This window comes from Hetaerina americana, unplaced genomic scaffold (assembly GCF_022747635.1).
Source record: "Hetaerina americana unplaced genomic scaffold, ioHetAmer1.1.p SCAF_6, whole genome shotgun sequence".
Lineage (NCBI taxonomy): Eukaryota > Metazoa > Arthropoda > Insecta > Odonata > Calopterygidae > Hetaerina > Hetaerina americana.
The window spans coordinates 13,500,967-13,525,945 of NW_027287205.1; the positions used below are offsets into that span (position 1 = coordinate 13,500,967).

At 37.4% G+C, this 24,979-nt stretch overlaps 2 protein-coding genes across 3 annotated transcripts in view; one reads left to right on the plus strand and one right to left on the minus strand.

Annotated features, from left to right (window-relative positions):
- Positions 1-8,174, plus strand: part of LOC139695037 (deubiquitinase DESI2) — a 182,751-nt gene extending 174,577 nt beyond the window's left edge. Inside the window, exon 8 of the mRNA XM_071593629.1 lies at positions 8,022-8,174. Within this exon, the coding sequence (XP_071449730.1) occupies positions 8,022-8,026 (5 nt within the window). The 3' untranslated portion in view covers positions 8,027-8,174. The remainder of the gene's footprint in view (positions 1-8,021) is intronic.
- Positions 4,384-24,979, minus strand: part of LOC139695035 (uncharacterized) — a 194,508-nt gene continuing 173,912 nt past the window's right edge. For both annotated transcript variants that reach the window (XM_071593626.1, XM_071593627.1), the window contains exons 6-17: positions 24,369-24,614; positions 20,692-21,282; positions 18,605-18,914; positions 17,527-17,773; positions 15,328-15,468; positions 13,847-14,068; positions 11,158-11,511; positions 10,502-10,639; positions 9,378-9,506; positions 8,063-8,220; positions 7,694-7,853; positions 4,384-7,041 (exon numbers count right to left, since the gene is read on the minus strand). In XM_071593626.1, the coding sequence (XP_071449727.1) occupies positions 6,988-7,041; positions 7,694-7,853; positions 8,063-8,220; positions 9,378-9,506; positions 10,502-10,639; positions 11,158-11,511; positions 13,847-14,068; positions 15,328-15,468; positions 17,527-17,773; positions 18,605-18,914; positions 20,692-21,282; positions 24,369-24,614 (2,750 nt within the window). In that variant the 3' untranslated portion in view covers positions 4,384-6,987. The remainder of the gene's footprint in view (positions 7,042-7,693; positions 7,854-8,062; positions 8,221-9,377; positions 9,507-10,501; positions 10,640-11,157; positions 11,512-13,846; positions 14,069-15,327; positions 15,469-17,526; positions 17,774-18,604; positions 18,915-20,691; positions 21,283-24,368; positions 24,615-24,979) is intronic.

Below are 24,979 nucleotides of genomic sequence, written 5' to 3' on the forward strand. Positions count from 1 at the left end.
GGAGGCGGCAATAGGTGACAGATATGTAAACAGGAGCTGTAGTGTTTCAATCCCCGCGGAGAGAGGGGAATATTATTCCCTTAACTACAACGCAAAGATAAGATCTGTTTTAGGATAAGGGCTTGTACGATGCAGTCGTCGTATGCCATTTCCTCAGACAAGCATTGCGTCCGTGAGGGACAAAAAATGAAACTTCGCGGCAGTCAGTGGACGAAATATTTCGTCAGGAGGTTTGTCCGAAAGCTGATAGACAGGATTACGTGCGATCAGCCGAGGACAGAGGGAGCGGGCGGTCAACGAGAGGGGCCCCGCCGCGATGGGGTGGGGCGTGGAGGGCGAGAAGGTTGCTCCTATTCTGAACGTTTCTCCGCATTTCGATAATTTCCACCGACCACCAAAGTGAAGAATTCGGACAGGGGGCGAAGGAACCTATTTTTTGCCCCGGGCAACAATCCCTTGTGGTGGTCCTGCAAAAAAATAAATTTTTATTTCCATTCTTACCTTTCCTAAACAAGCACAGGTGGCTTGTGAGCAATGAGTGGAGACCCATTACGTGGGCCACGTCTCCTATGCGACGGGCCCTCGCCCCTTGTTCACGGCCATTGTCCTCGATCCCCGACCCGGCTATCCGCCTGTGCGATGTGGGCGAGCAATGAGCCATAAATATTGTTTTGTTGCAACGAAGCTTAAACATTTTAAATTTAACGACAAATTAAGTCACTCTTTGAATCGGTTTTAGTGCTCTGATAGTAAAAATATTTAATTGGAGTTGTGTGACTAGTATTAACAAATTGACGTTTTTGCTTAAAACTTGGGTGGGGGGGGGATGGAGGAACGTCTCTTAAGCAATGACATTGAAAGTGTATTATTACCCCATTTTACTACGGTAGGAGAAATCGTGTTAATAAAATTGGAGTGATTTTAAGTAGAACAAATTCCTAAGAAACTGCGGGAGATGCCGCAACGGTGACTTTTAACGTAGTCATCGGCTAATGTGCACTTCAATGCAACAATTTCTGAGTGTAAAAATCATATGGCTTGACCGGGATTCGAACCCGGATCCCTCAAAGTCCGGCCGAGTGCTTTAGTCAGTTAAGCTGTTGAAGTGTTTATTAAACGCTTAAAATTTTGGGAGCTTTAAAGGAACAAGATGTTGTGACGAAATACCGTACATACAATGTCACAGGTATTCGTAGTCTTGCGCGACGCGCCACAGTCCACGAGGTTAAAGCCAACCTTTAAACACGTTGCATTGAAATGCACATTAGCGGATGACTCCGTTAAATGTTACTGTTGCGGCATCTTCCGCAGTTTATTTGGAATTTGCTAAGGTATAAAAAGCATAAGTGTTTAAAAGTTGGCTTTAACTTTTAGGACTATAGCGCGTCGCGCACGACTACAAATGCTTATGACATTGCATGTACGGTATTTCGTCACATCTTGTTTCTTTAAAGCCCCCAGAATTTTTGAAGTTTAATAGGACACTTCGACAGCTTAACTGACTAAAGCACTCGACCGGACATTAAGGGATCCGGGTTCGAATCCCGGTTAAGGCATATGATTTTTACACTCTGAAATTGGTGCATTGAAGAGTACAACAGATAGATTTAACATGTCGTTTTTTCCACGAACGATAAGGGATCAGAATGGCATTGTCCGACCGCGGTAGGGTGTAGGTAAAAATTAGTCTGGTGTGTATTCACCCCGTGCTATGCACCATAGCGGTGACTTGCATGGTACTAAAAATAAGTAAATTTAAAATATGTAGGCAGTAAAATCCTGAAATCCGGGCGTGTTATGAAATGAAATGAGAAAAGCATTCTTATGCTTGAGCGCCCTGCGCAAAGTTCGATTTTTTTCGACCAAATGCCTTTGACTGCCCTCTATATCGCCTGTTAGTCGCACAAGCAGCATGTCACCAGTTTGCCCAGACTGTTTTACTCGCAGGGAGTCGTCACATTTTGTGATACGTCGTACAATCTGGGAAGCTTGGTTTCTGATATCTAAGAAACAGACAAATATCTCCTGATATAATTCTAGTACATTCCTCTCTATCAGTGACCTCAGTACTGCTATAGCATCACTTGTTTATCTTTCCTTTCTGAATTCAAGTTGATCATCCCCTGAATAATCATTTACCCTCTTCTCCTGAAAACTATCATTGATGATTCTGAATACACTTCATCTGCATGTGAAATCAATCAAACTCATTGTTCTGTAGTCCTCACGTATTTCTATTCCAAAATAGGAAAGCTGGCATTCCTTTTTTTTGGAATAGGAATTAAAACTGATCAGATGAAGTCTTCCGGCGAAATTCCGCCCTCATAAATGCTATAAAAACCTATTCTTCCCATTTTTTCCCAAACCTTCCAGTAGTTCTATGAGATTTTCATCTATTCCAAAGGTCTTATTTCATTTCAATTCCCTAAATGCCTCCTATATCAAGTATGCCTGGACCTAATCTCATCTAAGTCATATTCTCCCTCTATGTTTAAGTTTGATGGTCAAATGTCTTTACCATCTAGTTTCTCGTTGTATTTTTTCTAAATCTCTTGAATCTTTCCTGGTTCAAGCATTAATGTTCCTGATTTATATTTGGTCATTTGTACAGATTGTCCTCTCTTACTTCCGGACAGTGCTTTCACCTTCCTGTACAGTATCCCCTTTTCTCTCTTCCATTGTACTGCATTCATGTCCTTTATTATGCTTCTTTCGTCCTGTTAGTTTCCTGCCCCAGTTCACTATTATTCAACTCTTCATACTTCCTCCTCCTGAATCCTGAGTTTACATTCTTCCATTTCCTTTTCTATATTTCTACACATAATCATCTCATCTGTAGTCCATGGCTTCCTCTTCCTATTTACTGTTCCTATAGCATTTTTTGTAGCTTTTAATATCCATTTATTGATTAGTTTACTTTTTTCCTTGCTTACCGATCTCTATTCCCTCACCCACAATTTTTTCTATAGTCTGAAGGTACTTGTTTCTTATCGTCCTAGTTAGTTCTTCTTCATTCCATCTCCTCAGGTTGAGGTTGTGTAAGGTAAGATGGAAGCATATTAGAGATTACAGGAGAGATAATTATCAAGTAGTATATCATGGATGGGGAGAAAGCCAGAGGGGGCTGGTCATAATATTGAACAAAATAGTCATAAAGAAGTATAGTAAACATACAGCAAGTAACTAATAAAATATTATTAGCAGAAGTAAAACCTTAACCATTGAAATTGGTCATTGTTCAGGCATGCATGTCACCAAGGAATCATAGGGAGGAAGAGTCATTGGAGTTTACCATATATTAGAGGAAAAAATGAGGAACCATTTTTTTAAAAGATGGCTATAGGAGAACATTTCTCAGATAAGTTTAGCATAGGTTATTGATACTGCATTAAATAGACGTTGCCAATATTTTGTTAGCCTGTAATATGTTCTATTTACATCATCTTTATGATGGGAATAATAGCCATATTGAGGTTCATTCTTCACAAACTGAGTGCTATTTGGTATGAAAAAAAATTTGTACTGTTGGATATACAAACATGGCAATCGTAGTATTTCCAAAGATATAACTAATGGTTGACTTTGAAACCAGTATGTTACCCCAAATATTGCCTTGACAGCCCTTCTTTGAATGGAAAATATCTTTTTTGAATAAGGTGACTGGCCCCAACAAATGATTCCACACAATAAATGGCTCTGCACTTCAGTGAAATACAGCATTTTAAAGACATTTTGAATGCAATGAGCACATTAAATTATAAATACCAGTCAGCATTTTTTGTGTTACCTCTGTTTGGTGTTTCCTCCCCAGATCCTCACTTAGCCATAGACCAAGGAACTTGTTAGTCCTTTCTATGTAAGCATCCTCTGGCTTTATTAGGGGACATTGAATTGGTGGGTCAAAAACTTTAGAAATGACTGAGATCATGAAAAATGGACGATAATCATCTGCATTGTGGAATGAGTCGATCCTCTTTTGACCTGGAATCACAAGAGCCAGTTTAAGAATACTTGGGAACCCTCCTTGCATAAAAGATGCATTGATTTTTGTCAGATAATGGATGTGCAATGATGTGAGCTGTTGCTTTGACTATTGGTTTAGGAACTTCATCTAAGCAACATAACCATATGTACTTTAGATCCAGAATTATTATTATTATTTCATTGTGGCCTTTCCGCTAAAGCAAGACCCCCACAGGCATGTCATATTAATGGAATAGCATTTATTAATGATGTGTATGAAAATTAGTCATTGCTCAATGGGAAGCAGACATTATGATGTGAAATTTTGTTTTTACCATTACAAATAAAAGTAATTAATAAATAGAAAAATAATAATAAAAAACCTAGTTAGATTAAAATAATGTAGGCTCACAAAAGATGATTTATTTAAGGTTTTATTCCAGTTTGTTCATGACATACAACTCACATTAAAAATTTTTGCGCATAAATATCAGGGAATTGACACGATAACATTTTATTCTTCTTTTCACATTAGTTACAATAACACTTTTTTCTTTAAGATACAAAATATATTGTTACTTTGGTATTTCTAATAAAATCATACAATTGATGTTTCATTTAACATTTCAAAAGTTGGAAAATTGCAAAAACAGCCTTTTCCAATATCCATATATAGGAACTAGGTAATGTGGATGGTCATTCCACAAGACACAAAACAGGAAACAATTCATTCATTAAAATTAATTGATCACTTTTCATATACATCCATCCACACATATCAGATGATCACAGTTGGTTCAATTCTATGATATTAAATTCTTCCTAGTGCAAGTATGTGTAGATAACAGTGACCTTTTTACTTATTTTTTAAATCCACTTTTTATCACATCTGGCAAAAATCACTTGGCCATCTCTGCAAGAACTATGTCTTCATGTCCACAAATCACCACCGATTATACAGACTGATGAAATAAAATATCTATCAGTTGAGAAAGCACCTGTTTCCTTTGACTAAATGTGAATGTGTTTAAGGAAGAAGGGGCAGATAACATTCACTCAAAGAAGGCTTCAATTTCCAGGGTCTCCCAATGCATTCATTCACTCATTACTGATAGCAATGGTCCAGAGGAACATTCATGCAATACGTTTCACACTTTGTTCATTTGTTCATATGTGCTTGATACTATGTGTAATGTGACTCAAAATGCAATTCAATCATGAGGATGGAATAATTAAAGGCTTTTAGAATGTGTACTAGTAGTAGGCTGAATTTTGTGTTCCCAGACCTTCTGTGCTTGGAATAAAATTGATGGCAGTATTTACTAGTTTAATAACTTCTTTGTAAAGTTAAATGATGAGAATTATTTTGAAAGAAGGAGATAAATACAATGTCTTTTCTCATAAAAATTATATGCAAGTTCTGCAAACAGTAAACAAATAAAGAATGCCCAGCTGGAGATAGGTGCAAATAAAAATAATTAGAGGGGCCAGCTAATATGAAAAGTTTGTGAAATTCAACGAGACTGCAATTCCCTTATCACAAAAAAACTTTCAATTAGATTTGGCTTAATGCAAAGGTTGAAATAGAAACTCTGGTAAGATCTTACTAGTTAAGAGTATATAAGCCTAGATATGATAATCCTCCTAAGAGTTTCATTTGCCCTAATTTTGGCCATAAGTTTCTACTAAACAGTTAGTGATCAATAATTCCATAGGAGATTACACACCTCCTGTGTCAAAAGGAACATAGATTACAATGTGCTTATATAAATTAATTTCTATGAGCACATTATTAAAGTCACTGATGTATTGAAATTCAACATATTAAAATCATTTACCTTAACTAGGATTTGAACACGCTAATTGAAAACTCATTAAATGTTGATTAAAAATGAATCCACCCTCATTCGAAGCAATTCGGGATTAGCACACAAGTCAGACTGATCCACTTGGACATTATCCTGCAAGGCACAGCTAGTTAACTGCTTATTCACAGGCATGAATAGATAATCATGTTATTAGCGGCTATTAAGATGTGCATGACATCTTAATACCACTGATAACAAAGGGGATGTACCGTACTAAAGAGCTATGATTGGGAGTAGAGGTGCCAGGGAAGAAGAAAAGTACATGCCCCCACAGTGAGGAGGTGACAAATTGTTTCTTCAAGTTGGCAGCAGTGCACTATCCTAAAGGTTGACACCATGTAACACTCACTTCTCTACCACCAACAACTCCTAACATTGCAGAGGTGCCAGTCCAAGCCAACAATATCATGATGCCACCACAACTATGGCTTCAATTTGGCAAGATGAGAACATAAAAAAGTCACTTGCAAATGAAGTGAATTCAGCTTGGAAATGATCAATCCTCCTTGATCAATCACAGAATGTTTTAGCTGCAGGTAAGGCACTCCTGTTCGCAAACACCATGGCTTCCTGGCTTCAAACCCCAGACTCCAACCTAATCTATTACTTTAGTTCACTGACTGCAATTATAAAATTCTCCTCTCTCTGTTGAGCACAAAAATAACTCTCTTCTTCGGTGACCTCAAGAGACATTTTAGTCCACAAAACTCAATAATAAACTTAAACTCTGTCCGCTGCAAGTAAATGCTTGTCATTGATAATTATAAAAATTTGAGACATTTATTTTAGTTTCCTCTATCCAATAATAAAATCTATTTTACATGGAAGCCATTGAAATAATCTGCACAAACATACCCCTCAGCAAACCACTGTTTAGGATAAAATCACTCCCCCTTGGTGAAAACATTAGTGATGGGAATTTACAGGAGTTTCTAAAGTGGTTTCACCTGGAGAGGTGTTTCATCAGATCCATGAGGTGAGCAGTGATTTCACTTGACCTGAGGGAAGGTAACTCTAATGAAGGAAGTGGGCTGTTTCAAAGAATGTTCCTTGATACAAACACCTAAGTAATGCATAAACTGGTTGATCCACAGATGCCACTCCATTTGCACTGAGATTAAACACACTCCTCATCAACACTTCTCACTGCAGAATCTCAGAAGGAGTCCATTGCCCCACCAGTCAACTTGGCTGCATATAAACTCAGAGCCTGAAATAATGAGAAATGAAATGTGTGGGCATCCATTCAAACAATTTTTTTGCCACCATTGCAGGGTGTGTGGTGAAAAACTCATTACCTCCTGAATGAATACATACTAAACCAGCAGGAGAACAGCTTGAGGTAGTTAAAATTAGAATTGAAAAAGAGAGAATTATGCCACACAATTAATTACACTCACCCCATATGGTAGTTAAGTGCATAATCATATAGTTCTTATAATGAATGAGTAAGGTAAGAATATTCAGGAGACTTAAGTGTATGACATAGTGAACAGCCAAATAGTAAGGGAAACTTTCATTATTTTAGGACTGCAACCAGGAGGTGATCCAAGGGGGGTTTTAAGGCCATTTATAAAAATAAGGTACTTTTAAATGAAACAGTTTTAAAACTGTTCCCATGATGGACAGGTGAATTCCATTCAGTATTTTGGCTTTCCTTTGCATTATTTTTGCTGGTTAAAATTGCTCTGGGGCTAATTTGGACATTAATACACAACTCAAGTGGCAGTTTTTTATGAATGAAAAATTATGTACTGTTTGACAGTCATCAAAAATTATTTCACGTGATTGAATGTTATTTGGGTGAGTGGTATGCAGCAAAGTGCTTTCATTTTGAAGGGTATGGCATCAAGGGTACTCACCTTGTAAATAAATGCATACTGCTGCTGAGTCTGGACTGCTCCCTCTCTGTCCCTGCGCAATTGTTGAACTACCTTGGGGACATCTATCATGCGACTCTGCTCAAATTCTCGAATGCAGATGTCGATGGATATCACAGTTCCAGTTCGGCCAGTTCCTGGGCTGTTTTGATTGGGGAGAATGTAAAAACATCAGCACATTTGTCCTTCATAATTTGAGCAGTGAATAAATCAATAATGGAAATCATCTCAAGTGGTGAATTAACTCATAGATCAAGATGGTGATTAACAACAGAATTTTGAGCATAAGCCCTATGTTTTGCCTATCTAGAGTAAAAGAACAAGGCAGTTGAAAGAACCATTTGCCCGCACCTGCAGTGCACCACTGTGGGTCCAGGATTGGCCTTGGTGAATGAGCGCGCTTCGATGAGGAATGCAATGATTTGATTGGCCTCTTCTGGCACTCCCTGATCAGGCCACCCAAGGAACCATAGGTGGGTCACCTCACGCCACAAGTTGGACTCCATGTTCTACCAAGAAATTAGGAAGAACTTGAATAATACTCATCACAGGTAAATAAAATTAGTCACTGTTACAGAAGATAAACCTCAAGAAAATATGAGCTTTCACACAAATTAACTAGAACTTGAATAGAAATCACTCCAAAAATATTAGGATATCTAATTGATGGCAGTAACTCATGTTGACACAATACTTCCTCAGAAAAGTACATCTTTATAATCATGCCTAGTAGGTTAACTGATGTTAGGGCCAGGCAATATGTCAAAATAGAGATATTCTTTTTTGGAAATACAATACAAAATAGCTTCTATTGTTTCAGGCTTCACTTCATGGAAGTATTTAATATCCATACTAAAAGGAAAGACTTGTACTTTTCCACAGATATTATTATATGATACAATGTGTTTCACCGACTTGCGGCATCATCAGGTACATCATGTACCTGATGATGCCACAAGTTGGTGAAACACATTGTGCCATATAATAAAATCTGTGGAAAAGTACAAGTCTTTCCTTTTAGTATGAACAAAATAGCTTTACTCAATTTCTGAGGATAATTTTAGCATTTGTTTACTGATATTTAATCCATGTAGCATGAGTGAAAATAGCTTATAAAATGGTTATGAATATATTATCAGCAAACCATAAGTGTAAAAGCTCCTTAACTACCATTGGTGTAGGTACTTTAATATTAATTAAAAGTCAGTTTGTATATTTTGAATCACTTCATAATGTACAGAAATTATTAAAAGCAATCAGGTGACTCATTTTAATATGCTTTATATAAATACCTATCAAAATCTTCCACTGAAGCTTAATTTTTGACATAGAACGTTTAAGTTTTGAAAATTTTCTACTGTATATCAATTTTCCTTCGTGGAATGAAAAAGTAGAATCCATCGATATTGACTTATCAACTAATTGATCAATTGATTGAATTATTTATGCACAGAATGAACAATGTGAAATCTTTTGCACACTTAACACCATCAACTAAATAAATTGATTTTTATTAGACAAATGTATTATTTCTCAATGAATGCTAAAATGGCTGAGGTCTGAAATTAATAAAGAATGCCCATTCAATTTAATTATACAAGTGGGCAATACCTCTGTAGCTGTTTCAAGAGGCTCTCTTTGACATGTTATCATCTCTTAATATTACCTTGAGCTGCAGACTGGACACTATGTACTTCTCCCTCACCTCCCTCTTCTTCAGCGTGACCTGGAAGTCACCAAACAGCCTGTGGCAGTCGAGTACTTCAGAAGGTGGCAGATAGTCTGCACATTTTTCCTGAAATTATGAAGGATGAACTAATCACACATTTCACTAGAACAGAGATGATTAGGCATACCTGTATGTAAGCAGTGTCAACTAGGTATACACTAAAATACATATATTTTCTCTAAATTGATAAAAGGAATGTGTCCTGGTTTCTCATCCATGGAAACCTATTTTGATATAGATTTCATAAATCATCAATAACTAATTGATCAATGGAAATTTAAAAGTTTATGATGGCATTGAATGACTTCTCAAGGTCAAACACTGATGGTTTATGGATGTCAGATAATAACTTACTCTTCAATTAAATCTAGTATTTAGCATGTTCTCTAATTAATAGGTGCATTAAGAACAGATTTAGCATTATAGCTTTACACTCGGGTATAATCTTACACTGCAAATTCGGAAGGGCTGGGAAGAGCAAATGCTCTGGCAAAATGCCATGCATCCATAAACTGTCACAAAGTAATTGAAGTCATGTGCATTGCAATACAGTCCGCACAATTAAACACTAAGTTAAACACAAAAGGTATTTGCCATGAATGTATTCGAGGAAGCTGTAGACAATGCTGCAGCAATAACTTTAGTGAAGCCACCTGATGGTGACCACTCAAATGGGAGGATTTTAGAATGCATTAGGAACTTAACTTACCATAACACTTGGTCAGAAAACGAGGGGTTCAGGCTCAATTCCTGGTTTAGACAAATAATTTGCATGCAATGATATCCTTTGATTTAAGTGCACACCAACAGGGGCTGAAGTTATAGTTATACACATGCACTTTCTTAGATTTTACCCCATCTTGAATATTGAACTCAGCCACTGACAATAGTGCATTTGAATATATGAGAGTGGATATATGTATGCCTGATATACACAACCAAAAGCACATCTTCTAAGTTGACACCCATTACATGACAGACTATGCTCCCTTGCCCTCCCACCATCCCACACCTATGTGCATCACTAAGACTCATGGGTAGGAAATAAATACTCCACTCACCACACTATTTTCAACTAAATTAGTCAGCATGAGGATGACCTTTGACTGCTGCTCCCATATCATCCTCCAGAAATCTTCAACAGTCGACTGAAGCGGAGCCTGACAAGCAATGTAGAATCGCTCTTCATTCTTTGGCCCCTAAGGATGAAAATCCATAAGAAGACAGTCATAATTACTAATGTATTCTAAAACATTGTAAGTTGGTGGGTTTGCCTGTGGTTCATGCAAATGGATCCAGTCCAATTTATTCCTCCCACGTGCTTATCCCTCAAAATGATCATGAAACTCTATTCATTCTTCATTCATCTCCAGCCATTTCTAATAATTTATCCAATCACCAGGAAAGAACATTATTCTGAGGGAATGTCTGATTTTTTTTGGGTTTTAAAATGAATTTAAGAAAACAGAACTAGCTCTCTCTATTAAAATACATAATAATATATTTAGTTGAATGAAGCTTAATTTCATTTTAAGAAGCCTTTGACAATGATTTGATATTAGGTTTCATACAAAATTTGACTGCGATAAACAGCCAATGAGGCAACGAAATTCACATAAATGAATTAACAAGCGTGCTCCAGTGAGAGTTTTCTACTCTGCTAACCAGCCAGTACCAGTGGTCCTTTTCCCATCATCTTAGTTGGACTGTGGCTCACCCTAACAAAGTTGGCATTGATGTATGTGGAGAGGGGTCCTGAGGGCCTAGCCGAGAGGCGGACCCTGGTAGAGGTGAGGGGGACCACGTTGGCATATCGGTTCTTCTCCTCAGCACCCTCCGGTAGATGGTCATCATCGTCATCCTGGTCGTCCTTGGAGCCTGCCGCCTCTCCCCTCTCTGCAGTGGTAGCAGTGTCCCTGCTCCTCAACCGGGACTTCCTCCTCCGCACCGTCCTCTTGTGGAACCGCTTGGGGATCAACCGAAACTCATCAGCCAGAGCTCCATCTTCATTGAGGGCAGCATTTGTGAGGGTTGCAAAGTTCATTGGCTTTGACAGCAACACCTCCTCACCCTGAGGAATAATATTGAAAAATATTATACCAACTAAACCTTGTTCTTCATTTTTGGTATATTTATCTTCAGCTTAGTGCACATTTATGGGGTCATTGTGATGGATCATAATGACAAGAAGCAAGTGTGCATTTTTCCACCAATTGATCTAACTACTACCTTAATTTAAATGTATTTCATAATTTTCAAGAAAAAAGCAAGACATTTCTCACTATTACCTGGATTTCAAAATATTTGCTTATTGCAATGCAACAATTTCAGAGGGTAAAAACATTTTTTACACTCTGAAATTGTTACATTGAAATGCACATTAGTGGATGACTATTTTAAAAGTTACTGTTGCGGCATCTCCCGCAGTTTCTTTGAAATATTCATTTATTGTTTCAATTATGTATAAAATTTTGCATTTCCACTCTGTATTCATCATAAAGAAGCTGTTTTTCAGATTCTCTTATGATTATTTTTTCCTCAAGGCCAGGACAAATTTTATTGCATGAGATTTTGGTATGATTAAAAAATTATATTTCTGAATTGAGGATTGGATTTTCAGTTAATTCTATTCAACTTTACTGAAATTAATGTGTAGGTTAGCTCTTAAGCATCAATTTTTCACTTAACACAGCTAAAAATACACACTTTGAATCTAATTGAATTAACTTCCCCAAGTCTGCACTGAAATCATCCTAAAGGCAGAGCTTCCCTATACAAGTGCCACGTACATGTATTATATGTTGCTAGAGGTTCACACATTCAGCTAGGGGATAGCAGGAAAGGAAAATCCCACACAGCTAAGTGTGAAGCAGAGTCTACTTGGAATTGAACCTGGCCCCTCTGGCCAGCAGGTCAGCATTAAGTCCACTGGACTACCATAACCTGACATATTAATACATGTATTGTATAAATTTTTATGATTTCATTAATACAATGATGGTATTTCACCACTTAATCATGCTTTCACTTGTCAAAACTTTAGGCCTGATTATTTCTTTTATTTGAAGTGAGAAATTCAAGAGGTTCTTACTCGTTCACTGAACCCATGACAAGGGTCTCCATTAGACCATAATGTCTTAAAGGTATACAATATGATTATCCCTTCTTCCCATAGCAGTGATTTAATTAGACTTTTTTCTACCCCTGATCTTCACAGAGCTCCTTTATTTGTTATTTGATCAGTTCGATCGATCTTCATTATTCTCCTTCAGAACCATTTACAATGTATAAAACATCTTTCAAAAAATGCCAAGTTTATGGAAGATATATTTCAGAGTAGTACCAGGCTATAAAACAATACTTCAGAGCAACACAAAGTCATTAAATGTTTTCCAAGAAAAAATTCAACTTAGGGAATTCACAGGAAATGCCTGTGTTGAAGTCTCATGAACACGTTTGGACCATTTCCCAAATGATGTCTACCTTTCTGCATGTGATGGTTTTTTATCGAGCATCAAAAGTCAACAACTTTTAATCTTACCTGTATGATCATGAAATTTTATATTTGAAATCCTTATTAGATGAGCTGATTATATTTTGGCCAACATGAAACCACCAGAAGTTACTGTTTCATTCTTTTATCAACATGTGTCAGACGTGACACCAAAAAAAAACATTTAAAGACAAGAATTTAGGACCATATTTTTCCAATGCCCTAAGCAATCATTTAATAAGAGGTGGAACTATTTTTATTTAAATTTTTTTAAATTTCTATGAAGGAGCATTTCATTGTTCTTATTAAAATATGAAAGAATTGAGTTAATAAAAGATACCTGAACCATTACAAAGATAAGGACTACATTATCTTATTCTGTTCACCACTTACTTATCTTGCATGATTTATGAAATATCATCCACATGTGGATTATAAATGTTATTTTGGCCCCTTTCAATATGATCACCTCAGAAATCCCATTGTCACAAATGCTCATTCTACTTAATGACCAAATCCATTCTACTCCAGAAAAAAAAGGTTTCTAGAACACTATGCATTTAAGAATAAGCTGTAAGAGGGGATGATTCCCAGACAATGCCTTCATTTAGTCCTTCAGAGGCATAAAAAAATTTTTAGCTATCTTAAGTAATGCACCACAAAGTTACTATCAATTATTAAATTCTGTCCTCATCTGTGGTCATAAAAATGAAAGCCATTTGGAGTAAGCAATGTGTTTATGACCACACCAGATGTTTATCGATTAAGTTCCTGATGACCTCTTCCAGAAGCATTAACTTTTAAGTAAGGTATTCTCCAGTTTATTTCATCCTTCAATTATGCATTTCATTAAGTACCTACTCAGCTTTACCCTTTGTCACATCATCACTCCACAAGTGTTATTGCTACTTACGTCATCATCCTCAAATGCAGGATTCCCGTAGGAGCGCTTGGATGCCCTCCAGTCATTGTCACCCTTGGAGAGTCCATTGACACCATGCCTTCCCACGCCTCCATTCCTTGCCCTCCGGCTTCCCTCTCGCACAGACACACTGTCCAGGCTGTATGCATCCAGGGACACAGGCGTGCAGCGCTGTCCGTAGTTGAAACGCCTTTGTCGACGCCTCATGATTATCTGCAGAGAGGAATGCCAATGGCAGTGATATGGTAAAACAGGCCAGTGGGACACTGACTGGGTAGCACTGACAGGCCAAAGAGTAAACTTAGCCTTTAAATCTGTGAACCCATTATGTCAGAAGAATCGAGGATTGAACTCAACTCAATGAATACTCTATACTGTAGGAACACCCTACTACCTATATCAACCCTCGTAATTTGTACTCTTTGGATTTTGTTCAGAGTTAGTCAAAGACAGGTCCTTATCAAATACTGATACAACTGATATTACAGCAAATACTAAACATTTCATTAAATTTTTTAACTCTCACTCTTATGTTAGAAAAATTATATTAATATGGTGAAATAAGATTTTCTATATTTAATGTGAAAGTATAAAGTCAGCTTTTCTGCACACAGCTAATTGATTCAGATGATTCACTCATTTTCAACATCACCTATTACTTTAAATACTTGAATGCTTTATGTACAGGATTGCTTCTACACATAAATGATACCTTACAGATTGCACTGAAAGTACATACTCTTTTCATGTGGCTTCCAAAATGGAAACAAGGACCAATGAATTATCAGTCAACACAGGAAGTTAGCCAAGGGCCTAAAAGTAGAGTGCACTGCCCACCTCAGCATGGCCATCTGATATTCTGGAGAATTTACCTATCATATATAGTATAGTATCATTATAGTGCAAGTACTAAACCAGTGCATTATTTGGGATAATGAAGTGAGCAAGGAAAATTTAGCATGGTGATTTGCTCATTATCTTTTTCTAGAGGAATTTCACATATTTTAAACAATTTATATTCTGAGAGCTTGGCTAGCATTGCTTAATGAAAACTGCACCAAACACAGAGAATTTTTCCTATTTACTATAGTGGCATCATGGACAAACTTCAAGGGCTGGCAGCTCAAGAGTCAATTGTATCACTTCAGGCAGATGCTGTGAAATGTAAACATGATAGATCAATGGCTAATGGTAACACTGTTCCGGTATTACCATGGTAAGTAGCTCCATATAGTAGATAGCTATTTCAGGATCAAATTTGCATCATTTCCAAAAACATTATTCACTTACAAATAAAGCGACTAAGTTTATCACCAAGGGAATTAAATTGTAAATTGGCACCAAACTACATGGTTTGCATGGCATGTCTGGTTCATATTACTTGATACTCTTTGGTTCTTTTCGTTTGCAAAGAGAATCATCGTTTCTCATTTCTGAAAAATGGTGAATACTGTAAGAAGAGTATCACTCACCAATAGGGCAGCAAGGAGGAAGAGGGCAACTGCAGCTATGCACGAGATGCCAATGGCTGCTTGCACACCAGCGTTGTCATCTGAGGAATTGGCTGGGACGTCCACATTCAGGCCAGAGTGTGCTATGCCCACCTCTTTGACCTTTGGTAGCAAAAGATGAGTTTTGTTTTGAATTTCGATCTAAGAGTACCAATTTCCCAGGTGAGAGCTAATTCAGATCAAATATGAGGGACTAATTCACCAGTTTGAATGTGTTTTGAGTGGAAGAAAATGGAGACATCAACTCTAAAATTATGATTTATCATCATCATGAAGCAGATGCATAGGTGTTCTAGATAATATTATGGACCAAGACCAACTTTCAATCTCTGTTTTGGAAACATTGTATGCATACTTACCACTTTAAGTCTTCATTTCGTGGAATAGTTTGATGCCCATATTAAATGAGTTTGTAATTTTCCACAGACTTTTTTTTTAAGTACATTGTGTTTCATTGACTTATAGCATCATCAGGTTCAAGTTGCACATACAGCTGTTGAATATATACCCTGAGGACAAAGGAAAGGGGGGGGGAAGTTGAAGGTGCAGGGTTGGATTTTTCGGGACATCAAAGTCAACAGTCATGATTTTTTTCGGCTAAGAGAAGGAGAGGCATTTGCACCATGGTTATGCCTAAGCATTGGGTCTGGTCCGGGATATGGGAGGGGTGGGGGATTGGGGTGTGAAGGAACAAAGAAACTTGGGAATGTTTTTACCTTCAAGGAGAGGGGTGGCTATGCACAAGGGAGAGTGGAAAGTTGGAGGGTCAGGGATTTTCTGGAAGTCTGGTAAAAGAAAAAAAAGTGAAATACGGTGGTGCCTTGGTTATGATGTGGCATTGGGTCTGGTCATAAAGCGGTGGGGACAAATAAGTATGCTGAACCCCAGGATTAGTTTACCCACATGGTCAGTTTCTCGGAAGGGAGAGGGGAGGGATGAGCATATAATTCCTTCAATGTTTACCTTCTCCTTGAGGGTAAACAAATCCAAAGATTCTGTGTTCCCGCAAACCCCTCCCCCCACCCCTCCCAAAACCATAACCATTATTTTTGAAGTCCCGAAAAACCCAACCCCCAACCTACAACTTCCTTCCTCTCCTCTGTCTGAAGTGTAAATATTCAACAGCTGTATATGTAACTTGTTTTCTTGATATATTCACTTAACTTTTGCAATAATGATGCATAATACTCTTCATTCATCATTTGTCCTAATTGCAATGCAGATGATTCTGCCATCTGTATCCCAAAAATCCATGGTCATAACCATGTCACTTAATTTCAACATCTTTGCATTCCTAGCTGGATTGCCTTCAGAAACTTTGACACTTTCTTTGCATTTGCAGGGTAGAAGTTAATTCATGTTTTGTCCAAAATTATGTATCAATGTTGAAACTCATCAGGATTGCAACAGAAAAGCACCAAACCAATCTCTAAATCAACGACATAATTGAGTTTATTCTTCATTAAGAGCAAACATTGCATTCAACTTTTCAAGATTTTTTTCTAACCCAATTGTACGTAAAAAATTGAAAAAAACTCTACCTTGTTATACACCTGTAGCCTCAACTATTTTGTGAATTTTCATTCATTTATCATGCAAAACCTTATTGTGGATTTTGTCAATCATTTTGGAGGATGTCAATTCCACTGGACATCCTGTACAGTGGTCATCATCTGTAGATGCATGGCCATGTTTATACTTATTTACCCAATTTTAAATGGTTGCAAACACAGGAGTAGATGCACCATGAAATTCATCCCACTTAGCTAATATCTCTTTAGGTGTTAACCCATTTATATAGAAGTATTCAATCACCATACAAAACTCATTTTTTTCCATTTTTCCAAATAAACAAAAGTTTGTTGCTTCAATCGACCATGAAAATGAAATCACATGATGAATATAGCAGAAACTTCAACAACAGTTGAGCAAGAGACGAGGCTCACCAAAAGAAAATCTTTTCCAGTTGTAAGAGGCCATTTCTTGGATTTACAAAGGAGTTATTGAATGGCCCACATATTAGTCTCTCAAATGGATTTAGCATGTGTCAAAAACCTATTTTTCCAGAAAATCCATCTGATTCCTCGAGTTTTCCAGATCTTAGTTTGATTATAAACTTAGCGTGAATGAGAGTGCAGGGAGAGTGTGGCTGTAGCTTACATGAGTGAGAGGCTCAACCATCGGCTTGGGTGTCTTGTCCCAGATGTTGAGGAACAATTGCATGAGGGTGGCATCGCAGTGCACCACAGTGGCACCATTCCTGTTGTCCTCCCCCTTACCACCATCACCCAAAGGCTCAGCAACAGTGGAGGATAGTATGCAGAAGTGCACCTCTGAGGGGGATCCTGATGCATTGGGGCAGCTCCCTCCGACATTCAGCAACAAGACACGTTCGGCTGGCAGGGTGCTGATGGGAATGCAATGTTGAAAATATGCACTCAATTTTAGTACAAGGGATATTTTTAACCGTTTTCAGACCTCAGAGGGATCGCCAGTTTATACTGTGATTTTAAATGGAGTTGATCCTCAACATTTCAAATAAAATGGTGCCAAGGCTAATTTCATATTAAAATCATACACGGGCCATGCCCAATCAAACACTCACCAAACTTGGATGTGTGATTCTTCATCTCTTTCTTTGTGAAAAAATGTCAAATTGTATCAGTTTGCATATGCCAACAATGTGACATCAAAAGAGCTACATATTTGAATTTCAAGTTCTTAATTTTTATATTTGTAAAAACTTCAGCATTTTTCAATGACAACGCAACCCTGCATCCGCACATTTATTTATTTTAAAAATTCATTTAACTATCTAATACATTAATGTTTTATTAGGCACAGTCAGTTGATGAGATTTGTTTGAAAATTTATAGTATATCTGTAGCTATTAAGATGACTACAGAAAAACAAAAGACAAAATCCACCAATATTGCCATATAGGCAGGATAAGTTTGGACATCAAATTAATTTTTTAAATCTTACAACTAAAATATTTTGAGGAATTTGGCCTAAAATTTCACTTCCTTCAAACTCTTGACATTACTTTACATCAAGGCTGTTTGATCAAAATATTAGGAGTAAAAATGTGTGCTATGGAATATTAGTCTAATATTGTAATGACATTTTCATCATGTATTTTAAGAGTAATTTACCCGGGAAAAAATTTCCTGATTAATAATTATTTTTGGCATGGCCTAGACATAGATAAAGTAAGTGCTATGTATCATTATCTCACCTGTCAGAGGAAGTTGATATCAGGGCAGAAGATATTAGCTGAGCCAGGGCCTGTTTCAAGGAAATCTGCTGCTTGCTGTGGCATACCTCACTCCATGAAATTTTCATCACAAGACGAACATGCCAAGGATATGTGATGATTGATTCCTCACTCTCAATCAAACCAGAGGATGCTGTGCTCATTTTATGGGAAGGAGCTATTGTGCCCATGAAGCCAGAACCATTGAGCTTCACCACGATGGGTGGGAATGTTGTCTCCAGGGACAAGCCCTTTGTGGCAGTAGATATTGAGCTGGACTCAGGGGACAAAGCTATGTTTGAGAGACAGAAGAGGAAAATTGATATATACTCTCAGCATAGTGCCAATTTTCAACTTGATAAATGAATTAGGCGTGCACTGAGACCTATTACATGACTACAGATAATCTAGCTGTTCAATCAAAATTATCATGTAAAAGAATTTCCTCACTCATGGGAAGCCTGGGATGGGAGCTGTTTGAAGCATAAAGATCACACGCCCAACTTAAGTAATTGGATAAATTGGGGAATTATTATGAGTTTCATCATGACAAAGAATGAGTATTTGTGTTAACACCAAAATATGATCTAATTGTATTACATGAGTAAATGAGACCAGACTTAGAAGTTGACAGAAACATGCTGTTTGACTGACTGATGTACGAAATCCTTTTACCATCACAGATATCATGATCACAGCAAAGAGAACAACATATACCCAACCATTTGATATACTCAAAATTGAAACAGAACCTACAGTTATTATTCCAGAATGACAAAATCATTAATTTATTCACTGGCCACTGCTATTCCATCCCCAACAGCAGTCTCTCGCGGTAATATTCAGGGAATACATAGATTTATATTTATACCGTAATGCCACTTTTTTATTGAATGACTTAAGCAGACATTTGAGTGATTACAAGGTGAGAAGGAGCCTCAGCTGAGACAAACATTAATACATGATGGAATTCTAATAAGCCAATAAATAATATACCACTAGTAAAATATTTACCTTCAATAAATTTGTCTTGGTTATTTCTATAGAATTTGGGAATTTATTCCACCAACTGCCCTCCCTGGGATCATGACTGACAACAGGACTGAATCCATCCAGAGCCCTACCAGTCAGAGGGTAGTATTCTTATGTTATGCTCACGAATTGAGGTATTAAGATCTAACTCTTTGGAAACACTGAAGAGTTTGACATAGCCACATTTCAAAAAATGGATGACTAAATGAAAACCCTCATGATGAGGGACTCAAATATCACAACAACATGATTTTTAATTGCCTCAAAAATGAGTCTTAGCTGCCTAGACAGCAGGTCCTCATACAATCTCAATTTTCTAAATTGTAATAACTACATATCTCTCCCTTTGAAATACCTTCTGTAAAACAGAAGGCTGAATAAACATAGTTTTATAATCCTGTGAACACACATGTAGCTATGATCGAAAAGCTATTTATTGTAATATAAATTATCTCAGTACCATGATTGAAATTAGTACATATTAGGTTCAAGAAAATGATTTTCAATAATTCTTCGTTGAACTAAGATCCTAATCCTCTTAAGAAACAATTTTTTTATACTCCATTGGATTTGATCTGCTTCACTTAGATATAATGAATCTTATTTATATATGTATCCAGATGCCATAAACTAATATTTGATAACGTAATAAATAATAATATATTATATTGCTCAATCATGATGAGTATATTAAATAGCCCACCCTCAAATATTTAAAATGAGTGAAAATTCCATTCATCACTAATTTGAACCAACACTATATGGCAAGAAAATGTTCCATATCATAAGGTTCCTTTTGAAATGCAAAGTTGGATTCCAGAACCAAACTTAGTCACACCAAGTGTATGGCTTTAGTCTGAACCAAAACTAGATGATAAGATATAATTTTTTTGTTGACTAATAATACTTTTTGGATTAAGTTTCAATTAACAGCCCATGAGCTGATCTGTTAAAAACTCAATCAATGATGGGTAACTTGAGATTAATCAGTTCATTAAACAAGGAATAAAACTCAGACTCATCAGTGAGAAACTTACTTGGGTTTTGATTGACTATTGTGGACAATGGTTGGACAGTGAATGTCTCACTGATTGCAACTCCTCTTCTGTCCGTCCCCTCCTCATCTTCTGGGCTCACTGCAGGCATTTTTGTTTCAACTTTGTATGGGTGGAGGTCATGTGTGGTTGAGGAACCTACAGCAGGTGTCACACCTGTGCCATATGCGGCAGCACTTGAGGTTGCATTATCGGCAATGGACATTGGCTCAAACGTGGAACTCATTGGACTGACTGAGCTGCTCTCGTTATCACTTCCAAATTGCTCAGTCGTCACCCTGTCACTGACACTCTCACTGTACACCACTGTGCTGCCAGATGAAGTGACTGATGTTGCTTCTTCAGGCGTAGAGCTCGTACTCTCACTCACCAGATCAGATGCACTCATGTTCTGGGCCAAGGAGAAGGCCACTGATGATGTCACACTCAGAGAGCTGGGCGTGGGGCTCTCATCAGTTATGATTCCCGAGGGAGACGTGGCTGGTGGTGCTGTTGAAGGCTCAGCTTCCCCACCTGATGCCATGCCACCACTATTACTCACTGACGACCAATCATTGATGGAATTTCCTCTGCCTGAAAAAGAATGAATGATGCACATTTACAGCAGTCCTGAAAGTGCATTGGCAATGAGGGGACTGGATTATGTCAGTATACCCCAGATAACAGCCTACCTCTCCAACTATTAGCAGATCATCTTTATATGATATATATTTCATTCCAAGGTGTGCAGCATTTCATTTGATATACACTGGATTTCTGAATATTAGGGGCAACTCACTTTACACAGGAAGGAAGGTTTTTAATATGAATTTTCGGAAGAAAGAGGTGGATTAACCTTGGTGTTTGAAGACAGATGGAAAAACTGTGGTAAAATATATTTTTGGACATAGGGGATAGGTACAAAATAATTCATACAGAGCCTTTAAAACATAACCTGGTAGTTTAATCATAATTTTTTCCATTAAGGTACTGAAACACATACACCTGCATGTTAGCCACATTGATAAAGAAGGTTGATGTAAGAGGGAAAGGAAGAGTCAACCTTATTAAACCACCATGTAATTATAAGAATGCATTTCATACACTTAAAAAGCTTAGTTCAGGGTAAGCTTTACTCTCTGGTCCAAAAGATGGAATAATTATAGGTACTCCACTGGATATAGTATGTTTTGGATGGAAACAGCCTATGCAATGATATATTTACTTGCCTCTAACAATACACCACCTAACATCCAACATTGCAAAAAACCCTTCTTCAATTGTTCATACTCTGCTCATTACATCCAACATGCCTAAACCTCGCCTACCCCTTCCTCACTTGCCTCATATTCTCCCCTCTATCACTGTCATCAACATACTATCACCGATCAAAATGCTCTGTAACCATCTTTCCTGCCTCTTCCAGGGTACTTCCAGCAATCCTCTTACCATGCCTAACATTTCCTCATTTGTTTCCCTTTCCATGCCTTTAACATTTTTGATCTTTCTCCACACTCACATCTCAAAAGCCTCCAATTTACGCCTATCATCTTTCTTAAACAACTATGTTTCTGCGTTGTACAAAACCATGTCCCATATCAAAGTTTTGATGAGCCATTTCTTAACATCCTTACTCAGTGTCCCTACAATCATTTCTCATCACACAACTGTTGCCCTGAATTTCTAATGCTCTAAGTAATGCTTGAAACCCCTCGGCTGATTAGTAAACTAAAGCTTGTTCTTCCTATAACCTAGTTGATTTAATTATTTCCCCACCGAATATCATTCCTATTTCCAGTTCTTCTCATACCTCATTTACCTTTTCCTTGACACATACATTGACAAGTACAGGTGATAGAGTACAGATAATAGAAACCCTTGTCTTACCCCTCTTCCCAAAACGGTCCATCCTGACTCTTCGTCCATCACTGGTGCCTGAGCAGTCTAATACATGTATATGTTGCGGATAGGTCGCCTATCCCTCTAATCTATTCTTGTTTTCAGCTAGACATTCATTAATTCTGCCCAATTTACTCAATCAACCACCTTGAAATCTATGAAAAAGATGATTGTAATGTCAGTATGTGTCTCTCCCTTTTCTGAATACAAAACGATCTGCAAAATTATCATTTACTTTCCTCTCCATCCTCTTGTTGGTGATCCTGAGAACCATTTTAACTGTACTTAAAATCAAGTGTATTGTTCCATGGTCTACAGTAGCTGCCTTTACCTTTTTAGGAATAAGATCTAAGCCTGATCTGATAACATTTTTTTTGCCAAAATCCTCCCCCATAAATACTACAGTTTGGTCCATAAAAACTCTTCCTTCTATGTTTTCCTAAACCTTTAAGTAGTTCCATAGCAATGCTATACATCTTCAGAGCCTAATTTGATTTAAATCCCATTAATAGCCTTTCTCTCTTGCCATCAAGTAAACCTGGATCTATCCATAGCATAAGTATCCTCATCTACATCACATCTCTTTCTATGTCTAGCCTTGCTAGTGTTTATCATACAGTTCTCCTCTATAAGCCCCCCATCTTTCTTGAATCTTCCCTGGTTCAATGAATATGTTTTTTATTGATCTATCTTTGATTATTTGCACAGATTTTACCTTCTTACTTTTTGTCAGTGCTTTGACCAACATGTACAGTGTACCAATTCCACCCTTCTTTTGTAAACATTCCATATCCTGGCATTGTGTATTCCACCACACTTATTCGGTGCAATTAGTTTCTCACATCAGTTTATTATTATATTTTTTGTTACTTTCTTCTACCAAAACTCTGTGTTTACATTCTTCCATTTCCAGCGCCCATCTATCTTCCTGATCATATAATCCATAATTCATGATTTCCTAGTCCTTCTCTTAAATTTCCTAAGGTTTCATTTGCAGCTTTCAATATCATGTTTTTGATTTTTCCTTTATCTGCCCTTGTACCAAGCTCTCTTTCTTTACCCATGATTTGCTATGAAGACCACTGATTCCCCATTCTTGTTGTTCCAGCAAATGGTCAACAGTCCAATTTGTCAACCATCTGCTCTATTTTATCCTCTTGATTTGACACAACAGTTCATTAGTACTGACTTATGATCTGAATCCACATCCACTCCCGGGAAACCCTGTGAATTAACCATGCTGTTCCTGAATCTTATCCATAATATACTTCAAGTGATATAAATCTGAATCCCCAGGCATTTTCTATGTATACCAATGACTTTGGTGGTGTCTAAACCAAGAGTTTGTTTTCATTAACACCCGTTTCCTTTAGAACTCCACTGCTTTGCCCAGAGGTTATTCTTTTTTCCTAAACCGCAGTCTCCCACCTCACTTCCATCTCTTCCTCTACCTGCCATCCCATTCCAACCCCCCAGCACTATCAAATTTTTCTCTCAAGGAACACATGCAATTACATCCTCTAACAGATAGTACACCCTATCAACCTCTTCCTCATGTAATTGCGTGGTGGCATGTAAACCTGAGTAATAACCAAGTTTGTTGGTTCAGCTTGGACAGAATATGTATCCTTGAAATGATAATCATACACTAGCTACTGATTAAAATTAGTTCTATTTCTAAACAGTGATGTATATTAATTTTGAGGAATTGCTTAAATGTGAAATTGAATTGCCTTAAAAAGAAATGTCCTGTGCACATTAGTTTATAAAAGTGCACTCACCTTGTGTATCTTCAACGCTTGCTTGATCTGTGGTTGAATAGCTTGGTTCTGTTGTGGAGGCAGTCATCGATGTTGACATCAGCATGGCTGATTGCAATGACTGGTCAATTGTTTGTAATGTGGTTGGTGATACTGATGGGATTTGGCTTCCCTTCATGGACTCGGGTGCCACTGTGACTGTCATTGGTGCCGCAGACAACAATAGATGTACCATTGGAGTGGTCAGGGAAAGGTTGGCTTTGAAGTCTGACAATAAAGACATAGGTTTTGACAGTTGAACAACAAAAACTAAAGCTGAAAAGTTTTTAAAATGAAATTCAACATCATTGAATCACTTGCATCAAATACAATTGTGTCCACTGAAGTAATTTGAGTTTTGGCCCTTGGGGTGCTCATCAGACACTAATGAATAGCATATGGTATTAAAATTACTCCATTCAGTTAGTAGTCAGTTTTTCATGCATTTCCATGCCATTTAGCAAGGCTCTTTTTCAACCACAAAAAGAGGTAACATACTCTCCTTTCACCTAATATGGCAAAGGGAACAAAGGTAAATTCTAAAATAAATGTAAATACTATATATTTTATAAATTTCCCATTCATAAGTGAAA